Raw genomic sequence first — 22,650 nt, 5'->3', positions numbered from 1 at the left:
TCTAAGTTTGTTTTGCAGTTCATGACAGTAGTATGGTGCACAGCCCAGGAAACCAGTCGACCCTACTAAAGCCAATCTACTATGGGATGTGTGATTTGTCAGTCAAGAAAACTAAGGCGGTTTAATATCTAAGCACCTTATATATCATGACAGAGATGTGCTGATACTTTCCAGATGTCAGTGATGACCATCCGACCCTAAAATCAGAGATTAGTGGGGACCAACTAACGGTCACTAGTGGAGGAGGAGCATATGAGCTGTAATACTCTGTGTTCCCTCTCACAGCCATCTGAACAGTGCAGCTCTCAACAGAGGCTTGTGATCTGTTGTTGCACCGGACGTCTTCCAAACCACAAACGCTTCTGTAGAAAATTTATCTTGCGACTCCTTGTGGGCGTCCTGGCATTTTATTTAATGTTTCCAGCTACAGGTATGAGAGAGATGAAGGTTCACATACAGAGGTGCGATCAGTCTCCCAGACTGACCCATCAGTCCACCCCGACCCCGAGGGGGTTACAGGTCACACAGCTCTGTTGGTCACAAACATCTCAATTACCGTGAGCGAGGGGAGTAAATGCTCTGCTCCCTCAGGAACATGTGGGATGTTCTCTGCAAGTCTGCGGCTGAAGTAGATCAATACCTGACCGTCCGATCCTCCCACGAGCCTGCACTTACTCGTTCACCGGGCCCTTCTACTGCACCTCCCACCCAACACTCAATCCTGGTCTCCCCGTTAAACGCAATGAAGTGTCATTCCAAACCGGCCAAGCTGAAACCTGTTCTGCTGAATGAATGGTACCATGCCTGATATTTAAGCGTCTACTGTATATTTTAAATACTAATCATCAAGTCAGTTTATTTTGCAACAACACGGTGTAGGTCATTGGATCGGCATGCATGAGGGATTATGGGTACAAGTGCATGCTTGTCACCAGACACGTGACTGCCTTCATTCATCGCATCATGCTCTATCACACGTGTTCTGTGGGAGTGGGTAACAGCTGGTCATCTCGCCTAAGACGCTGGTCAGTTATGGATGTGCTCTGTAGAACCTAGAGGCAGATAAAGAAAACAATGAAATATGAATACATTTTGCCACCACATGAATACAGATTGAATCCAGTCCTCTGGATGTACGTCCATGGAGGAGAAGGGTTGAACAATGTTCCACTAAACATCGTGAGGCTGCTCTCCGTGGACCAACTCTTTTCTCCTAAACATCCATTCGCAGTGCTTCTTCTCCCCTCAGCTGCAGCTCTATGCCATGTTTCACTGGTAATTCAGGACAATCGTCCCTTTAACAAGAAACCGAGTCTACAGGTGTCGTGGAGAAACTCGGAGTGAACAGACTGAGATCGAGGCGTTTAGCTCAATTCAAGCAATAACATTTATTTGTAACAGAAGTATTATGCCCAGCAGTCAAACGTGCACGTGGCCTAATCTCTACTCTGTAGGAGTAGGAAAAAGGAAAAAGGCGCTTAGAACAGAGTGCGCATCATAGGTTATAGGTTCTCCTTATGGAAGCCTATTGGTGTAATACAAAGTAGGAGGCGGCTCTGTTTCTAGCTTTCAGAGAGCCTCGTTAGTGCACTGGGCATCTTCACCCACACTGGCTCACGATGGATCCTCCTTCGCTGCGTCATCAGTGTGAATGCATGTTGTTAACACTCGAGGTGCCGAAAGGGTGCAATTCTAAGCTATTTCAGAAGTCTCTGTGTGAATAGATAAGAGAGCTCTTCTCCTACTCTAAGATGGCGGTTTCCGCCCTAATCTGGTGGTTTAAGCAGGTGTGTTCTTCCAGAGTCACAGTATCTGTTTCTATCGTGCGAGCAGGCGCCGGAATGCCTTGCTCGGAGTATTTGACCTACTTACATGTGACCTCACAACTCCGCGATGTAAGCATACAAGTATAGCGCATATTATTTACATCATTTATTATTACAAATCCCCCTTTTCACACCTGCTAGGTGTGAACTTCTTAGACCTGTGTGTCGTCGTCTAACTGGGAGTTTGTCAATGAACGCAACTCTGCTCCCTCTTCCTCGTCCCAAGACACCTCTGGGTCAGAGGCCGGCCGGTCTCCATCCAACAGTGGATAAGCACTATATGGAGGCGGCTGCTTTTCCTTGGAGAGAGCTGTGGTAATAAGACGGCCTATCAAAGTGCGGAGGCAGGGGATGCAGCAACAGCCACAGGTGATGAGTATAGCTATGAAAACCGCGATGGAAACTGCTATGGTCATGATGAGGGCCTTCCATTTGCCAAACATGGACTCCATCCAATCAGAGAAAGGATTGTCTGTGCCTGATGCCTCATGCATTTCTTCCGAGAGGGTGCGCAGACTATTTAAGGCCTTAGTGACCGAACCGTCTGGGGCAGTGTTGTTAGGAATGATGGTACAACACATGTCTCCAAACATTGAGCAGACACCCCCTTTTTCAGCTAACAACATGTCTAAAGCCATTTTATTCTGCATAGCCATAAGAGAGGTCGGCGCGAGTTGTTCGGCTAAACCTTCAACGGCGTCCCTAGTGAGGTTAACAAGACGCAAGACATTGTAATGGACATAGTTTATGCGGTCCACGTTTTTGTTGGGAGTGATCGGAAAGAAGGCTGAGATTTGGGGAATGTTTTCAAAACCTGCCGCGACTTCATCTGCTAGTTTGTATTCGTCAGGAACGCCTCGTGGGATGCCTATAGAGTCTACATAGGTGGGGCCCCCGGTGAGCGAGAAGGAACCTAAGGCAACTTCTCGTTTGATGATGTGTCGCCTTCTGCGTTTGGTGAGAGAAGTGGCTAGACCGTCGGCCCGTGCTAATCTGTGACCTATTAGGGTAAGGGGCATTCCGAGTCTGACCATTGCACAAGTTCCGATGGTTTTGGTAGCTTCTATTCTAGGTACTAAGCGCAGGCCTCCACAGTAATAGAATAAACCTGCTCTGGCCCAGGGCCCAATGTCTAAGCCATTGCGGTTCTCATTGCACCAATCAGGGGAAATTATGCCCACATCCAGCTGTGGACTGACTGCTGTGAAATTGAAACACATGTACCTGTTTGCCTGACCTCTATTTGCGGAAAATTGGCCCATTTTTGTTTCATTTACGATAGGTGGAAATATCGCGGCAAGTGTGGTACAATTTGTGGGCGTAGCTTGCCGTGTGAGACCTATCATGCAAGCATAGCCATGAGGATCAGTTTGCGGGTAGAGAGGGGCTGGCTCAGTGAACATGGCTGGTCGGGCGGAGGCGCAGGCCACGCACCCAGTCATATTTTGTCTTTTAGCATTATCCCATTACCCATTTTCCGGTGTACTTAGTTACAAGAGCCCAATCGCTGCACCACCCGCCTATAGCTGGTCGGGCCGTGCCCCAAGTCTCGCAACTTTTCACTAATGGGGGTGTGTTACAAAGATAAACATCATAGCTCCGCCAACCCCTTGGCTTGCCCCTGCAGTTTATGACGTCGCACAAATCAAACGTGTATGCACTGGTGGAGCCTGCTGTGTAATTTAGAACGAGTTTGGATCTACATGCTGTTTTATGGACCAATGTCGGGGTGCTACGTCTTGTTCGGTTGTGAGTCTGATTCGGGGATGGAGAGGGAAAAGGGGCGGTTGAGTTAGATGGGTGCTGGTGTGTCTGATACATGGTTTCTAGTCCCCACATCATGAGGGCAGCAAGTATACCCATGCCCACCCCCAGCCCCATCATAGTTTTCTTCCCACATCCCACCCTTTTCCATGTGAAGCGCGCCTATCTCGGTCGGCGGGGTTTGCATGAGGGTCCCCTAGACTACATCTAAATTCCCGATGCATTTTCCACATCAGTGCGAATTTCTCCCAGTGTTCTGGTTGGTACCGGTGCTGGGACACAGTGTGTCAGGTGGTGCCAAGGGGCGCCTGATTTGCCCTTGACCTGGACCGAGTGTGAAGTAACCTCCTTCACCTCGTACCGCCCAGTCCACCTGGGGTCAGTCCACTTGTGCTTGTGAACCTTGACCCTGACCCAATCACCTACTTGAATCTGCTTTCCAGCTGCCGCTGCTTCAGGTACTGCTCGAGTCCTCTCGATCTGCTTGGAGAGAGCTTCAGTAAGAGAAGTTAGGGCACTCATATAGTCAGACATTTCAATCTGCTGTACATCCAGAGGTGGCATATGACCTCCATCTCTGGGTGGACCTGGCATCGGCCGGCCAGTCATGATCTCGTGTGGGGAGAGATGTGTTTCTCCCCCTTTTCCGGACCTCATGGCCATAAGGGCCAGGGGCAGGGCCTCAACCCATGTTAATTTGGAGCCCGCGCAAACTTTGGCAATTTTGGCCTTACGGGTCTGATTCGCTCGTTCCACCAGGCCCTGAGACTGTGGGTGATAGACGGACCCGAATCGGTGTGTGATTCCCAGGAATTGCTCTACCTGTGCGAGCATGGTGTTGCTAAAGTGTGATCCGTTATCGGAGCGGATGCATCTTGGTATTCCGTAATGGGGAATCAGTTCTGTCTGCAGCCACTTTACAACCGTCTGCACGTCTTCTCTCTTGGTGGGAATTGCTTCCACCCATCTTGAAAATCTGTCTACCATTACCAACCTCTTTCCCTGCACTCTGTTCTCCGGTCCCATATCTGTATAATCTATGCTGATGTCTTGGAAACAGGCTGAGGGCACGGGATAGGATCCCATCGGTGTCTTGAATGGGTTTTCTTGGGTTGTGATTGCCACAAATTTGACATTCATCGCAGAAGAAGAAAGATATCGCTTCCATGTGGGGATGCCACCATAGTTGTTTTAAATTGTCCAATGTCCGTTTCTTTCCTTCGTGTGTAGGTCCGTGGGCCCCTGGTAGGAGTGCTGCACACAGTTCTGCTGAGGCAACCACCCTGCCGTCGTGGGCTCTCCACAGACCTTCTTTGTCTTTTGAGGCTCCTTTCCGGGTCCATTCGGACCATTCATTCATTCCTGCTTTCTTTTGATGATCTTTGATGTGTTCGATGGTGAGCTCAGGTGGGCCGGATGTTGGCTTCATAACCATTTGGCGAGGTGTGTAGCCTCCCGTTTTCTTGGCTGCTCTGTCTGCCGCGTCATTACCGGCGCTGATTCGTGATCTGATTGTGTCATGTCCCTTGCATTTCATGATGGCCACCCCCTTTGGTAGTTGGATTGCTTCTACCAGCCTTCTCATAGCTGCTTCGTGTTTTATGGGGTGGTCATTTGACGTGGTGAAGTTACGTCTTCGCCATACAGGGCCATCGATGTGGGCCGCTCCGTGGGCGTAAGCCGAGTCTGTGAAGATATTTACAATTTTGTCCGTGCTCCACTCCAGAGCCTGGATCAGTGTTTCCACTTCCGCTAGTTGTGCTGAAGCAGGTTGTGGCAGAATCCCTGATTCCACTGTTTGGTGGTAGCCATCACTCTTCTGTTCCACCACTGCATAGGATGCAATGTTCCCTTCTTCCCCTTTGTAGCAGCAACCATCCGTGTACAGCCAGGCCTCAGCTGTGAGGTAGGGAGTATTCTGGAGGTCCGGTCTCAATTAGTTTTCTTGCACTGCAACTTCCTCGCACACATGTGGTTGTCCATCCGTAAAGTTAGCCGCCATATTTCTTGTGGCTGGCACAAAGGTGATGTGTGGCATGGTGCAAGTGTGTTGAATCTTCGTTTTCCTTGCGGTACTGAACGTGAATTCTTTACTCATCAGGAATGCCGCCACGCCATGGTGCGTCCCATGACAATATGCGAAGTCTTTTCAATTGCTTTTGCGCTGCAACATACCTTGCGCACGTGGATTGACCGCTTTCAACCATGTCAAGTTTTGACAAATGACACATCAGTACTTCCCTGTCACCCCCCTTTTTCTGGAAGAGTACAGCATTGAGTAGGCTGTGACTTTCAGAAACATCAAGGTGGAACAGTAGGGAGTAGTCCGGGGACATGAGTGCGGCCAGAGTGCAAGGCTTGTGTCTTATGCGTGTACTGTGCTCCACTGACCGTCAAAAACAGACAACACACGAACCTGGTGGAAAGATTCTAACTCCAATCGTTCTTTGCTCTCACTATCACATTTATGCTACACTTAATCATCCATACAAATCGATGTCTCCACACCTATACACTGCCGCCTCTGCAATACTCGCACACAAACCACGTATGGATCTGCGTTTTATAGTGTACGCTTTGCACGAACCCGGTCCCAGAGGAAATGGATGTCTCCCTGAGACATTTACACTGCACTCAATCAGCCACACACTGCCGTAGTCCCACAATTACTCGCTCACAAACCACGTCTGGAAAGATCTCTGCCGATCTGTGTTTTACAGTGTACGCCTTGTACGAACTCGGTCCCGAAGGAAATGGCGATATGTTGTGCTAAATTTGAATCGATGTCTCCCTGAGCTATCTACGCTGCTCTCAAACAGCCATACACTGCCAAAGTTCTGCAATACTCGTACACAAACCACGTATGGATCGAACTTGCACGAACTTGGTCCCTGAGGAAATGGCGTTATATTGTGCAGTCTTCACTTGTACTTCTTCACATCATTTGCGTACTTCAACAATTGCTATATACTTGATCCAAACTTTAGTTTGTGTCGTCACATAAATCAACCATGTGGCCCGGAATTCAGTCTTTTCAGACCGTCATTGATCAGCGTGTCGCAGCTCACGCCACGATTGCGTAACCGCAGAACAGTTATCGAGACCTACACAGTGAACACAATGTCAACTTATGCAATTTCACAATCCTCAGTTTCTGTCAGATCCACACACGCTCATGTACATTCTATGCTAAAAAACCCCACTACTGCCATAGCAATCCTGTCACAATGTTGCGTGTTTTAACATTAACAATTTAGTCAAGGCAATTCATACTCACAATTCCGTACTCCTGATCAATTAAATTTAGTATCTATAGACAATCTGCAGAATTCATTTAAATAGGTTTCTGCTCACCTTTTGAGTTCAGCGCTGTTTGATCAGTTTCCCGAGGTGAGAAGAATTGCTCCGGTCGGCAGCCGGTCTCCCAGCCTCTCGGGAAAAGCCTTTTTTTTTTTTTTTCTGTGGACAGAAGAGAAAGTCCGTCACTCGATGAGAAACTCCTTTTCAGATCGTTTAAACCATCCTCTGCTACCAAGTTTTGTCGTGGAGAAACTCAGAGTGAACAGACTGAGATCGAGGCGTTTAGCTCAATTCAAGCAATAACATTTATTTGTAACATAAGTATTATGCCCAGCAGTCAAACGTGCACGTGGCCTAATCTCTACTCTGTAGGAGTAGGAAAAAAGGAAAAAGGCGCTTAGAACAGAGTGCGCATCATAGGTTATAGGTTCTCCTTATGGAAGCGGCTCTGTAGGAGGCGGCTCTGTTTCTAGCTTTCAGAGAGCCTCGTTGGAGCACTGGGCATCTTCACCCACACTGGCTCACGATGGATCCTCCTTCGCTGCGTCATCAGTGTGAATGCATGTTGTTAACACTCGAGGTGCCGAAAGGGTGCAATTCTAAGCTATTTCAGAAGTCTCTGTGTGAATAGATAAGAGAGCTCTTCTCCTACTCTAAGATGGTGGTTTCCGCCCTAATCTGGTGGTTTAAGCAGGTGTGTCCTTCCAGAGTCACAGTATCTGTTTCTATCGTGCGAGCAGGCGCCGGAATGCCCTGCTCGGAGTATTTGACCTACTTACATGTGACCTCACAACTCCGCGATGTAAGCATACAAGTATAGCGCATATTATTTACAGAATTTATTATTACACAGGCACACGAGCTGCTCTGTGAGGCTGCACGCAGGGACAGCAGCGCTTTGAGCTAAATGCTAACGTTGGCGCGCTAACATGCTCACAATGATAAAGCTAACATGCTCACAATGATAAAGCTAACATGCTCCAATGATAAAGCTAACATGCTCACAATGATAAAGCTAACATGCTCACAATGATAAAGCTAACATGCTCACAATGATAAAGCTAACATGCTCACAAAGATAAAGCTAACATGCTCACAATGATAAAGCTAACATGCTCACAAAGATAAAGCTAACATGCTCACAAGGATGACGCAAACATGCTGTTTTCTGGTAAAAACGTTTACCATGTTCATCACATTAGTTTGTAGTTTAGCCTGTTAGAACTCTAACGTTTGCTAATTAGCACGAACTAAGTACAGCTGAGGCTGAAGGGGATGTCATTGGTTTTGCAGGAATCTGATCATGAGCCAAAGTTTTGGACAAATTAGACGAATTTGAGTACCGGTAGTTAATACGTCATCTTGACGACAATATGATGAAGTACAATAGTTGTTTGTCAAGCGGTTTACTCATCAACCGGCCAAATTACATAGACTTGCAGCCAGCAAACATGCAGAGAGGATGGTTGTAAAACGATGTTTAAAAGGAAAATAATTGCAATTATCATTGATTTCTGTGTCGTTAACATGACGACAGCTTCAGAGTGAACTTGAACATTTGTTCTAATGAAAAGTGTCTCACGTTTCAGGCTCTTTACCTCTATTTCTATCTGAAGCAGGACTAGATGAACTGACGGCATGGCTACATACTGTAGCTGGTGTTATTTGGCTGAACTGACCCTTTAAAGATCGACTGGCAGCCAAGAGACATGGAGAGAATGTTCCATTCTTATGCATTTGTCTTTCAGAAGCAACATGATGGTAGCCTTACTCAGCAGGATACCACAGACTACAGTTTGAACATGTTTTATGAAGGGAAGTGTTCTCATGTACATAGTTCCGTCTCCCTCCTCCAGGTCATATCTGTCCCCTCTCTCTCAGACGCAGAAGTGAATGAAACCTGTTAGTTTAGAAACGACTCTCTCAATGACTACAGAAAGGATCTTTGTTCTTCTTTCATTGAGTCTCTTGTCTCAGAAAAAAGGTCAGAGAGAATCATATTTTTGTGGAACTAACCCTTTACATAGAAAGCGACCCACTAATGGCTCCACGACTCAATCTGTAAAAGATCTTCTCTCTGGTAGTGCTGACGTTGAGACAAGTCCCAGCTGAAAAGTCAACCGGCTCGTCTTTGACACAGCAAGCTGGATGTATATCTACAGCTCACTGGGCTGTGTGAAGGCCGGGGGATACAAATAACATCCAGAAGTTCAGAGGGAGAGGTTGATAGCACAGAGAGCTCCACAGAGCCAACAGTGGGCTGAGCGGTCCACCTGTGTGCACTGGTCCTCACGCCGGTGCAGCGTGTCCCTGGAGGGTCGTGCATTGTGTAACTCTCTCTCCCAAGGCTGCACCAAGTTAAGTTATGCCTCAGTGAAGGCACTCCTCATACCGGCCCGATATGAAAAGGTCATTTCATGCACAGTGTTCCCTCTCCCGACAGCCTGCACATTGGTTAGTGACAGCTCACTCTGTTATTTATGACTCTGCTTACAGTTGAGCACAAAACTAAATCTGCCAACATGCCTCCACTGGGAGGCCCTCTTCAAGGTAACGGATTGAAGGTTCTGTTATCATATCCGGTGATGAAAGCCATCAGGCTGTTTTCCTCCTCTTCTTTCTGTGCCAGACACATGAACAGAGCTGGTGCCTCCATCTCACGGCCTGAAGACCACACTCATTTGACCCCATTACTTTAAATGCCAAGAGCCCCTTCCTTTGAAAGGACAAGGAATCCACATTGCACACTGTTTTCCACCTCCAGACGCACAACGCACAGACAGTCCCTGAACTCTTGTGACCTAACGTGGCCCTCTTGGTGACCTCCTGAGTGGGTGGGCTGCTTCCGTTCCTGAAAGGAGGCCGGCGGCAGTGCAGAGTGGAGAGGAGAAGTCCTCGGGGTGAAGCGGTGTGTGTGCGTTAGAGACTCTTTGTAGTTTGGTGAAGTTTCAGAGGTGAGCTGAGTCTGGTGTGTGTGTGTGTGTGTGAGACTATACTAACAGCAGCTATTCTCAGACAGGGACACCATGCTGATCTCTGGACTGTTCTAGATCTCTCTTCCGCAGTAGCTTTGCTCCCTCTGTCTCTGTCCTCTGTGTCCTTTCAGCACTGTCTTGCTATTTCTGGTCCCTATGTTGTGCGTCTTTTAGAAACAATGTATTTCCTGTGCTTCTTACCTATTTCTATGCTGGCTTCTCAACCCTGGTCCTCATGAGCCATGATGTCTCCGGGTTCAATCAGTCCTAAGCAGTGCTCCAGGAGGTGAGACCTGGGATGCCATGCTCGCCACATGACTCATGGGAGAGCACCGATGGTCGCTCAGCCACTTTGGTCTCGACTGAAGTATCTCAACCACTACTGGGTTGATTGCCGTGACATTTTGTACAGACATTCGTAGCCTATCCCAGTGTCTTCCTCTTGCACCACCATGAGGTTTACAGAATTGTTTTTTCGTGAAAAGTCTCAAGCTATCGGACGGATTACGATTGAATGTACCAAGATGAATCTTGCTCCACCTTCAGGTGTTCTGTACTTTGATTTATGCTCAAACCTAATGACATCTCCCACATTGTGTTAAGTGCAAATGTTAGCATCTTATGTTGGCGTTTCCATTGCATTGCTAAAAGCAATGTTGCTAGCACGGTCTGGGTGATGTACCGCGATGTGCTTTCTGTTTTTCGATGATAACTGACATGATTAACATGCTGTTCATTGTTTGGATGACATTGCTCATCATTTGTAAACGTTGGGTATTATTATTCCCCTGCCGGGTCCCAGAGGTGTGTGTTCTATTCCCCTCGATTGGAGACGGTACCGCTGTGTCTCCGGGTCGGCTGTCGTCCTCTTGAAGAATGTGCAGTTTGTGGTCATTGTCACATGTTGAATGAAATGCGTGACGTGGGGTGTTACATTAACTGTGAGTGTTGAGAGGGTGTGGGAGATTGTTTTTGTGTTGTCCATCACTCTTTGTGTTCTGCATCCGTCTGTCATTCAACAGAAGGTTAACGTTGCGTCATGTTGTCCCTCTCTCAGGGCGAGGTCAAGGTGGAGGAGCCAGGCAGCTGCTGTCCGCTCTGTAGAACACAGTTTCCAGGTTGGTGCAACAAACTCACAAACTCCTCAAGAAAACTCAGACATTTTTGTTTGAATTTCCATATGATGATCTTCATCCATTGTAATGTCAAACACATGGAACAATTGAAACACTACTTGTTGGAAAACGTGCAAATCTCAAACAAACTCACGGTGATTCAATTCCACGTCATGACCTCCAAACCTCTTCGTCTGATTCAGATGTCCTACAGTTCATCCTATAGGAGGCTAAGAACCAAGTGCTGCAGTGGCCAATTAGTGAGAGATTATGTCACTACATGGAGCTTAATCTCTCCCCCAGGGGGGGAGGTCACATGCTGCGAGGGAGCACGGCAATGTCACTGTGCTCGCTGGAAGCAGCTCTCTGGCTCCGTCTCTTCTCTTCTCTTTTTCCTCCAATGCAAAAATAAAGAAGATGATACTTCTGTGGACATGTTTCTTTTCATAATCTCCTTTTACTTGTCCTCTGTTTACCCCCTTTGCCCTGGTCCTCCTCTCCACGGTCCCGTCAGGCGAGCCCGTGCCAGAGTGTCACCGCCACGTTCAGGTCAGGAACATCACCAAGGGAGACTGTCGGCTTGACAACGTGGAGGTCAGCTCCTGCTGGGGACGCTGTCTGTCCAGGACCGATGTCATCCTGGAGGTACGCACACACACACACACACACACAGAGAGAGAAGATGATACTTCTGTGGACAGGAACACAGACGAGCATTGTCTTCAACATGAGTGACAGCTGGTAGCACAATAACCACCGATACAGACAGCAAGGTGGACTAAAAGGGTCCAGAACTGGAACAGAAGCATACACTGTTAGTTATAATCATCTGCAATATGCCCATCAGGGCTGCACAGCTAATTCTGGTAAATCGTGTATACACGCTACTGCTACCCAACCCCTACGATCTCAGCGATCGTTAGTGTCGGCGATTATTAAGCATACACCACGTTATAAAAATGAACAGTACTTTAAGCACACAAAACAAGATAAAATAAACACAAATAACTCTCTCTAACTCTGCCCAGACTCTATTTTGCCTTACGGTACGATTCAATCGTGGTGATTGAGGGGAGTCTTCTGGGGGGGTCTCTCCTGAGCTTCGGTGGGTTCATGCAGCGGCGTCGGAAGCCGTGTTTCTCTCGGTGAGAGAGATTCGCTGTCGTCTGGATAAGGGAGTTTCACGTCCTTATGGCCGGAGCAGACGAGGCGCTTGGTGGAGGGTGAGGAGTGGAAATTCTCGGTCTCTCGTTCTGAAGAAGTCTGCTTCTTCACTTCTGCAGGATTAAAAGGGTTCGCTTCGTGGATGCGAACAAAGATAAAATAGACAGTTTGGTGGATTCGGCCAGCGAATATAAACTGTTAAACCTAGGATTTTGGTTAAAAGGAGGAACAACGTTGCTGCGTGCCTCCTTCTACCCCGGAGGGATTGGTGGAAAAAGCATTGAGATGGGAGCTGCAGGCAGTTTTGTAGAACAGTGGCTTAACCACAGGGGTCCTGGGGTCTCTTGGCTCTCGGCCAATGAGATTGCAGCGGTGCCCTGAGGTGACCTCAGGAACGCATAGTTTTTTGGGGGGGGAGGAAATTCACACCCTAATGTGAAATTACTTCAGAGGAGGTTTAGTGCTCATCAAACCACAATCAGGATGAAACCTTTGCTTGCAAAAGGGAAGGCCTGACTCTCTTTGTCCCACAGCACATGTTGAAGTCATATCGTCAGACCCCAACAACGGTGAAGTACACGGTACTACACGGTGAAGTACACTGTCCTACACGGTGAAGTACACGGTCCCGGTCCTACACAATAGGACCGTGTACTCACAAAAAACTCACAAAAAACCTCGCCCTCACACACTCTCACACTCGCACACACACACACTCACACACTCACACTCACACACACACACCCTCACACTGCAGACTTTTCAAAGTTTGCGGAGCACTAATACCTCCCGGTACTTTATGAAGAGGTTGGAGGTGTTTGATCCTCTGCTGCTTACCCCTCTCACCTACTTCTCCTCCTATTATCCATCATTCTCCACCACCATCACCACCATTGTACTTTTCACCAATCTCTCTTCTCTTTGGGTCTTCGTCTGCACTAATTGGACACATGAGGAGAACTTCCAAGACGCTACCTTCTATCGTGCAAAACACAGAGGCTGGCTTTTGGTATTGAAAGAGATGGAGAGAAGCCAAATGATCCCCGAGTTCCCAATGTTGTGCTTGTGTTGTGTGTTTGCTGATTAGTAAAACATGTTTATCCTGTAAGATCACCAAAAGAACTTAGTTTGCAGTGAAGACAAAGAGCGTCCGGCTTTACTAATCAATAGCTTTATGTTTGAAAATGGAGCCACAGCTGTGTGAAGCCTTTAAAGCATCTTTGAGCTTGTTGTTTGAAGTTCACAGCCTTCAGCTTTAACCGTCTGGTTGGCTCTCACTGCTCTCAGCAGCTGCTTTTAGAGGAACTCTGATAAAGTCATAATGTTGCTCTGTGTCCACGGATGTGTACAGGAGCAGCCCTTCACCAACACTTCAGTCATCACAACTTGATCTAACCTGCCAGGGCTGTGTTCACAGCTTCTTCCAACATAAAGTCTACGAACACCGCTCTAAATGATCGGATGTATGATTTTCTGCCACCGACAGTGATGGAGAAAGAACGTCTCGACCTGAAGAACATGGCGAGCAGAGAAACAGCCTCATATGGAGTCACGCTCCTCACAACAACATCTGGAAGTTTAGCTGCTGTATTTGCTCGACTATGTTTAGCAGCAACTCACTGCGTCTGTCTGCCGTTTGGTGATGGGCGGTGTACGCCGGGCTCAGAGGAAGCTCATTGGCTTAAGACAGCCGGCTGTAAAGAGACTCATGAGAGCCCAGTTTATCAAACCAATTAGCTAAAAGAGGCAAGAAAACAACCCGTGGCTTCATCAGTGTGAGGGGCCCCAGTCACGTTACACATCTTAAATAGATTCATCAACATACAAAAGATCTTTCTCTCCTCCTAGATCAGTTCTGACAACACTAGTTCACCTCCTTCACCTCTCTTCCTTCACTTCTACCCTTTAATATTATTTTCTGCTCAATATCTCCAATAACCTCTTTCTCATTCCACCTTCGCCCTCCTCTCACCCCCCCCCCCCCCCCCCCACCCCCAGGAGCCCTACCTGCAGTCAGTGTGTGAGTGCTGCAGTTACCGCTTGGACCCTGACAACCCGGTGCGTTTCCTCAGCCTGCAGTGTGAGAGCGGGGAGAGCGAGCCGGTCGTCCTGCCCGTCATCCACAGCTGCGAGTGCACCAGCTGCCAAGGTGGGTGTTGGGGGGGGGGGGGGCAATGAATGTGGCCTAATGGATTTGCATGTTCATCCCTCACGTCAGCGTGAGAACCCACACTTTGAATACATGTAAAAAGAAATTGCTCACGACACTCAGGCTCCCAGCAGACCAAAGACCAACACACACACACACACACACACACACACACGTGGAAGGCATCGAGCAGACTGTGTTTCACAGCTGATCTCACATGATAACCCGTTCTACGGCTGCTGTTCCCTCACACATGGCTGAATTAATATGATCAACTAACATTATATCAGCCAGAATAATGTGATTCTTATGATTGTCCTGCAACAAGCCTTGAATGAAGTTTGCTTGTCGACAGCATTATCAGATGTGTGGATCACATGACTGAACTCATGAGTGGCTCATTTAAACCTGAGGAGCCGACTTACACATGTTATCAGTCTGCAATGAAACCTGAACAAATGTCAGCTCGATGACATGAGAGGCACTCATCAGCAATCCAGCTGTTAGATGTTGAACTGACTAACTAAACTCAATGGACAGGTTCTGTTGCTGTCACAGAGCCTTTTAATCATGCATACACTCTTTTATTAGATTATGATAACCACACCAAGAGATCTCATTCTCCATAAATTAAACGTGTAAAATGTAATTGTCTGAACATTTTGCTTCTGCTGCCTCTCAAGAGTAACATTAATTCATGTTAAATTTGGTTGTTTTCCCAAATGTAACATGTGTTACATGTGTAATGTGTGAATGAGCGTGCCTGCCTGCTTTGTGCTAGACGGGTTCTTTTAAACTTGTAAACAGCTCCCACTGCACAGAGAGCCAGCACTGAACTACGAAGAACAGAACCCTGGGGCCACACCATCCACCGTACATAGTGGACCCATCGGTGTGTGGACTGCCGTTACGAAGCCTCCATACTGCCGATCTCGCTGACGCCATCTTTTTTATTACGGCCGTCGCCATGTTGTTTTTCCGCAACCAATGAACAGAAGTGACCATATCTGAACTGTGGAGGAGTGACGTAGAGACGTCGTATACGACTCTGGTAGTGGAAGAGACCTGTCAATCAGCGTGTAGCCCCGCCCTAAAGCATCCCCTGCTTTATGGTCTGTTTGACTCTAAATGGAGCATAATGTACTAAATGAACATCATGCTGTATTGAAGAAGACTTGAAACTAGAGATTGAGACCATAAACTCATGTTTACAATGTTTACTGAGGGAATAAATCAAGAGTGAAGTAGAGTCATTTTCTATAGACTTCTATACAACCAGAGGAGTTGCCCCCTGGTGGACACCAGAGACAATGCAGGTTGTAAGACATGAAGCATCGGTTTCAGTGGGCAGAACCGGAGGTTGCAGCCTGGGCCACACCCCAATCTGTGATGTCACAGCAGGGGTTCAAAACGGGCTGGAGTCTTTTTAGTCTTACCCCTTTTCAAGTACCCCTTTGCAACTGCTCCTGTAACCCCATGGGTAGACGTACCATTGGTCGGAAAACGAGCTGAAAATCTAACCGCTGCAGATAGTGTTGCAGATGCTGCAGTAACACTTCTTCAGCTCCAGTTGGGCTCTCATAGAATCTACTGTCTGTTAGGTTGTATACAATTCATGAAACGTTGTTTATTGTTTGCCAACTTTCGGTTCTTCAGCTTTGTTTTTTCTATGACAGGCCGTGTGACATACACAGCTTGTGTGTTTATTGTTACTGGGCTTTGAGTACACACTGGGTCACTTTTACCTGCAGTGACATCACTGATACGTCTGGCCCCATAGAAGGCAGCCCGGTGAGCGGCTGTGACTCCTCCCCTCTCAATGCAAATTCTCAGTCACTTTCCATTAATGCCATGGCTAACCCCCACACACACTTAGCTCATCTGAGCCAAACATACGTTCGCCTTCGCCCACCATGAATAATTCAATCACGGATCCCACCTCTGAAGCAATTATGTGCTCATCCATTCATCAACATGGCTGATTGCGTTAGTTAATTGGATGTAGCCACATAGGACTCAGAACATCCCCCCTGCTCCCATTCATCCTCCCAGGACATCACGTCCGACGGATTTGGTCGTTCTGGCGATCAATCTTTGATTAACACGCACGCACGCACGCACACACACACACACACACACATATGGACGTAGTAACCGCCACTACAGGGCTACGCATCTGATTCTTTCTGACTGACGCACTCATTACAGCCACGAGATGACATGGATCACATTTGTCAACTGTTTGTCTTCCTCACAGGAGGTGACCTGTCCAGACGCTGAGCGAGTGTGTCGAGTGTGTGTTATGTGTGTGTGTGTGTGTGTGTGTGTGAGCAAGAGCAGGTATGAATGCCCGGCCAAGTGGAGTGAGAGCGCTGGAGATCGACGGACGAGAGGAGGAATGCAGACCTGGTGGTTGTGGTCCTTAGTCATCATATGACTGGATGTTCCTGTTCTGAAACCTGATCGTCTATTCTTCAACCTGTACAGCCTTTACTGTATATTTATCGTCACATTAAAGGACCTGTGATTCAGACTTATTATGCATTTAAATGTGTTTCATGTGTTTTAAGAGGATGTACATGTGCCAGCAGTCTTCTTTAAGTTGGAGTTCACCATGAAACTGGTTAAATATTGAACTGGTCAATAAACATTTTCTACACTTGGAGAACATTCTGTGTTTTTATGAATCTTTATTCCATGATGAGCATCTCTGAATATACACAGTAGCCAGCAGAGTGTGGCAGCATCCCCCTCTCTCCCCCAGCCTTCTCTAATGTTAGTTATTCTTTCATGACACGAAGACATCAAAAACATTTTAAATGAAAAATAAATGGTGACATATTTCTTCATGATCACTCAGTTTGCCAAACAATGTGTATGATATTTGAATAGAGTACAATGCTCCAGCTGTTTGTTTATCAGTTATTATAGCTTTTCTTGTAATACACACATTAGGACTTCTTCTCTTGCATTAACATCTGGAGGGTAGAAGTGAAACAAAAACATTATTACATAATATTCTTTCAAAAGACAAACGTCAGGAATGATACTATATTCATCTGGTTAAACCTACATCTCCATCATCCAGTCGAGAAGCAGCCACAGCGTGTCTGAACGTTACACAAACCCAGTGGCGGGCTGTCAGGGCCTGCAAGGCCTTCTCTGCTGGCCTAAACAGAATCACAAAGCTATTTATATTTTTAAAAAATAAATAAAAAATCTATTTTATAATTTAATAATTTTTCTTAAATACACTACATTGTTATAATTTATAAAAATATTTCCCCATTATCTCATTTTCTCATTGCACAGCTCCTGTCTTCCTCAGTTGCTCTGCTTCCAGTGCAGCTTGTTTTAAGTAGATCTTTTATCCAATCACATCTCACCTCTGTGTCTCTAGGTAGAACAGAGCCAGAGGCCTGCAGACTCTCGCCTGCAGCCAGTGCAGATTAAAGTGAATGGGGACGATATTGTTGATTGTCATAGTGTTCAACCAATCAGATCTTTAGTTTGACATGTTGGGCGTATTCTTTGACGTGTCGGCGGCTGCTAGCCGGCCTATAATGACGTCAGCATTACATGCAGCTCAGTGTTCATCTGTAGCTTTCCCGCTAAAGAAGAAGAGAGAGATTATTGTTGACTTCCGGAGAGGCCACACTCAACACCCACCACTGACCATCAATGGTGCTGATATAGAGAGAGTGAGCAGCACCAAATTCCTGGGGGTGGACATCAGTGAGGACCTCTCATGGACAGCCAACACAACATCACTGGCAAAGAAAGCCCATAGGCGCCTCTACTTTCTCCGCAAACTGAAGAAGGCAAGAACACCACCACCCATCATGTGCACCCCATGTCCAACTGCTGCTAAACACAGATTGATAGCTTTTTTTTTTTTTTTTCTCTTATTATATATATTTATTGTCAAAATGTTTTTAAATGTTTTTTAATCTATTGCACTGTATTCACTTTATATGTTTATGTTGGACTAGAGAGAAACGTCTTTTCAACTCCCCTGTATGTTCAGTACATTGTGGAATTGACAATAAAGCAAACTTTGAACTTTGAACTTTGAACTAGGTGCAGAGTGTGCTGTGATTGGTCAGTGGGCGAGCATGTGACTATCGTGAACCGAAACTTAACATGCCAGCAGAGCTTAGTTGGAGGAGTTAAAGAGTTCAAATTGAAAGATATGGAAGAAATTATAACATCTTTAGGGTTTTGCCTGGTGTAGATTATTTTTTTTTTTTACCTAGCTTTGTTTTTTTAACACTCAATGGCTGAAGGAGGAGGAGAAACGGATTTAGTGGCGGAGTTACTGACAATGCCTTTCTCAAGAAAGGACATTTACGGAAAAGCTGGACGAAATGGTCAGTCAACCCCACAGCTGGCAGCCTGATGTTGAGAATGAAACTCGAGTGAACAGACTGAGATCGAGGCGTTGAGCTCAATTCAAGCAATAACATTTATTTGTGACAGAAGTATTATGTCCAGCAGTTAAACGTGCCACGGACCCTAGCAAAAAGGTGCAAAAGGTGCAAAAGTGAAACCTAAGGGCGCTTATACAGAGTGTACAGGCGTGTCATTTGGTTCTCCTTATGGAGCCATTGGTTAAAGCAAAGTTGGAGGCGGATCTGTTTCTAGCTTTTCAGATGGCCTGTAGGAGCACTGAGCAACTTCACCCACAATGGCTCACTTCCGGATCCAGCCTTCTCTGGAACGTCAGTGTGTGTGAAATGTTGATGTAACAGCATATTGTTAACACTTAAGGTGCAGAAAAAGGGTGCAGTTCTAAACTATTTCGAAGTCTCTGTGTGAATAGATATAGAGAACTCTACTCCTTGTTCTAAAATGGCGTTTCCGCCCTAATCTGGTGGTTTAAGCAAGTGTTTCTTTCAGGGCCACTGTATCTGTTTCTATCGTGCGAACAAGTGCGAAACGATGTACTGGGATTAAACTCTTTAAGTTTCGGTAAGTGACAAACTGCGTTTGTTTCTTTACACAGTAACGTTACTATCGTGTGGTTTTTATGAATGTCTCTTGTGTGGTGGAATGCGTGGATCTGCTGCAGGTTTGCTGGATTGATGCTTCATAATGAGGTTATTAGGAGGTCATTCAACTGTTGGACAACACTGAAGGCCCAGGTATAAAATCCACAGCCCCACACTGCACAAACCTCCTGAAGCTCTGAGCAGGAACAAACAGAATACAAGCCACATTTAAAAGAATCGTGCAATATTTTTGTTATTTCCAAAGATGATTGTGTGGGCAGTATCTGTGGGTTATTTTTGCGCAGAATAGACACAGTTGCCAATATTTATACTCATGTTTCCATGGAAACGCTATGCTTGTTGTATGAAGTGATACCTCTGAGTTAAATGTGCTGCTGTTTACTCATCACAAGAAGCTTTTATTGGATGTGTCAGAGTGAAGCGTGGAGCTGTTTCACTTCCTTTATTCAGACATTTATTCAAAAAGCAACTATAGCCAACTCTCTCTCTCTCTCTCTCTCTCTGTCTGTCTGTCTCTCTCTCTCTCTGTTTGTCTCTCTCTCCCTCTGTCTCTCTGTCTCTCTCTCTGTTTGTCTCTCTCTCCCTCTGTCTCTCTGTCTCTCTCTCTCTGTCTCTCTGGCTCTCTTTCTCTGTGTGAGTAATGTGTGTGTGTAAATACAAATGGAGTTTACCAGCTGAAATCGGCCTCGTCTCTGACGAGGAACTGTCTGCCTCTTTCTGTTCCTCCTTCCCCTCCTCGTCTCCTCCATCCTCCCCTCTCTGTTCCTGACTAAATAAGGGAGTTGAGAGAGGAGGCCTGACCAGCGCGCCTCCTCCTCCCTCTCTCGGCTGCTGTAGTAAAACCTGCTGGATGGAACCAGACCAGGAACTGATGCACTGTTGTTGTTTATTCATACCAAGATGTCACTTCTTGACCGATGGCTCCTCGGGCCTCGTCCGGCTGCAAGGCTGCAATTCATCATGTGTTCATCATTAAATCAGTGATAGGACAATGACTGCAGTCAGGTCCAGGTAATTTTGATGAATGCAAACCGCCAGCAGCCGCTTTGCTTTGGGGCTGATATCTGACAGAACTGAAAACAAAGAAATGTTACTCAGTCGAGGATTACTACTCCCTCAGATGGATACAAACATCTGCAAAAAACACCCAAGTTCAGAAAACTCTGCTGCATTCAACCACAGTCGGAAAAAGAAAAACTGCCTGCAGCACGTATATTTATATAAATCATAGAAACGTTTTGATTCATTTATGTTTGCTTGATTTGATGAATAAAATGTTAAATTAAACCAGCTCTGCCTCACTTACTTCTGACATGTTTATATGTATTCATTGAATGTTATAATAAATACACTATACATAGGAGTAGCAGTAGACATCCTTTGATCATTACATGGGACAGGAATGTCTCTGCTCTCTAAATGCAACAATGGAGCGACTCCAAATGTCCTAAGAAATTAAAGACAATTTAAAACGGCTTCACAGTGAGGGCAGGATTCGTTTTCTCTGCAGCAGCCACATCGTGAGGAAACATGAAAACAATATGTCACACAGGCCTTCATGACGATGATGTTAGTTATTTAAATGTACAATCAAGTGTAATGTCACGTGATTGTGTTTTAAATGTCATGCTTAGACTCTCAGCCATCTGCAGAGCGACGTCACAGTCCTTTAGTGCGTAATGACAGCGCGTAAAACGCAGTCTTTATAGAAGTGATCGACAGTCCGTGTGCGCTTCAGCCTAAACCACAACATCCGAGGGGTTGGCAAAGGCATCCCCCTTCCCCTCCCCCACCTTAACGGAAGTGGGGAACCCCGGCCATGTGACGTATGGCTGAGCGGCACCGAGCGGTGAATCCCCCATCTCAACCCTGAAACATGGGCGGAGCGGCATCACAGCCGCAGCAGGTCCTCGGCACATTGACGTGACATGTACACTGATCCAGGAGCAGCCGGTCTCCTCCGCCGCATTAAAAAGTCCGGGGCAGGGGACATGTTTTTTACCGGGGCGTGAAAGAGCTATTTTTACACGAGTGAGGTGAATTTCTGTCCGGCAGGAAATTTGTGAGGGTCCGTGTTTGCTTCCGGCCTCTTGAACGAAAATGAACTGTGTATGTGACGTCAAACTTTAGGTTTAATACTCAAGTTTCTCAATAAGTCTCCCTGTGTGTGTGTGTGTGTGTGTGTGTGTGTGTGTGTGTGTGTGTGTGTGTGTGTGTGTGTGTGTGTGTGTGTGTGTGTGTGTGTGTGTGTGTGTGTGAGAGAGAGAGAGAGAGATAAACCACGTGGTGTGACACGTTCAAGGCATGTTCATCTTTTCCTCCGATACCTTCACTGTCGTTGGGCGTCAATTTTCATTTTCGATTGTCAGTTCTCCTCATTTTTTTTCACAAATAATTTGTAATAACATTCATTATTGATTTTGGGTGCCAGTTTGGTAGCACCCGAGAGTCCCCGTGGCCCCAACCTCAGGTGTAATTCTAACTGTGGTTTCCGGGGAGCAGAGTTTGGGGAGCCGAGGGCGCGTCTACTTCTCCATCAGCCTTCAGTGTGAGCGGCTCCCGATGAGCAAAGGGTTAAAAAGAGGCGCAGCTAGAGACGCCGGTGGAGCTGAAGTCATCCGGCAGAGCGCACAGCGAGGAGGAGGAAGAGATTCAGAGAACACCTCCCAAAAAACGCACATCTAGGACTATCTGCGCCCCGCAGATCAGCACTGTGTTCATTCTCTCCAGTTAAAGCAGATATTTAGAGAGGAGGTGGGAGAAGAAATTACCCCCCCCCCCACAAAAAACAACAACAAAGCTCTGCGCCCCCTCCCCAAACTATGGCTCCAACGCCGCTCGTTGGGAGGCTCGCCCGATCCACTGCTCAAGAGCGGGCTGTAGTGCAGGATGAGAGGTCCGCTGTGCTCCGCCGAGTGTGAGACTACGGGAGGAAACATCACCTGACAGGCGGCCCTACCCCTCGGGAGGGAGGGAGAGAGGGGGGAGGACAGAAACGGACGGACACCCTCGCTCCTCTCCTCAAACCCTGGAAAGTGGAAGCTGGAAACGGCCCAGATCCGCCGCGCGCAGCACACAGCGCGCCTCGTTTCCAGAACTCACCTCAGTCTCTCCCGCCGATCCACGAGAAGCAGCCGTATTCCTGAGCAACTTGGGCAAACTTTGGCCCCCGGATTACCGCCACCGAGCCTGTCCGCGTCGGGTGTCGACGCGGGGAGCGCAGTGAGCATCGTGCGCTCGTGCTGCGGGGAGCGGAGAACACAGCGTCGGAGCAAATACCTTTAAAAGTCCTCCAAAGTCTCTCAAAGTCTTGGGGGGGGGGGGGCAGCCGCAGCCGCAGCGAAG

The 22,650-nt window shown here is 47.0% G+C and overlaps 1 protein-coding gene across 1 annotated transcript in view; it reads left to right on the top strand.

Annotated features, from left to right (window-relative positions):
• The window catches only part of sspo (SCO-spondin), a gene marked incomplete at its 5' end in the record, with an annotated part of 84,590 nt that extends 67,884 nt beyond the window's left edge, over window positions 1–16,706 (top strand). The window contains 4 exons of the mRNA XM_079292325.1: window positions 10,923–10,983; window positions 11,495–11,625; window positions 14,143–14,293; window positions 16,551–16,706. Of these exons, the coding sequence (XP_079148451.1) occupies window positions 10,923–10,983; window positions 11,495–11,625; window positions 14,143–14,293; window positions 16,551–16,573 (366 nt within the window). The 3' untranslated portion in view covers window positions 16,574–16,706. The remainder of the gene's footprint in view (window positions 1–10,922; window positions 10,984–11,494; window positions 11,626–14,142; window positions 14,294–16,550) is intronic.
• Window positions 16,707–22,650: the final 5,944 nt, after the last annotated feature.

This window comes from Melanostigma gelatinosum (genome assembly GCF_949748355.1).
Source record: "Melanostigma gelatinosum genome assembly, chromosome: 20".
Classification (NCBI taxonomy): domain Eukaryota; kingdom Metazoa; phylum Chordata; class Actinopteri; order Perciformes; family Zoarcidae; genus Melanostigma; species Melanostigma gelatinosum.
The sequence above is the reverse complement of the archived record's forward strand: the minus strand, read 5'-3'. Positions and strand labels throughout refer to the sequence as shown.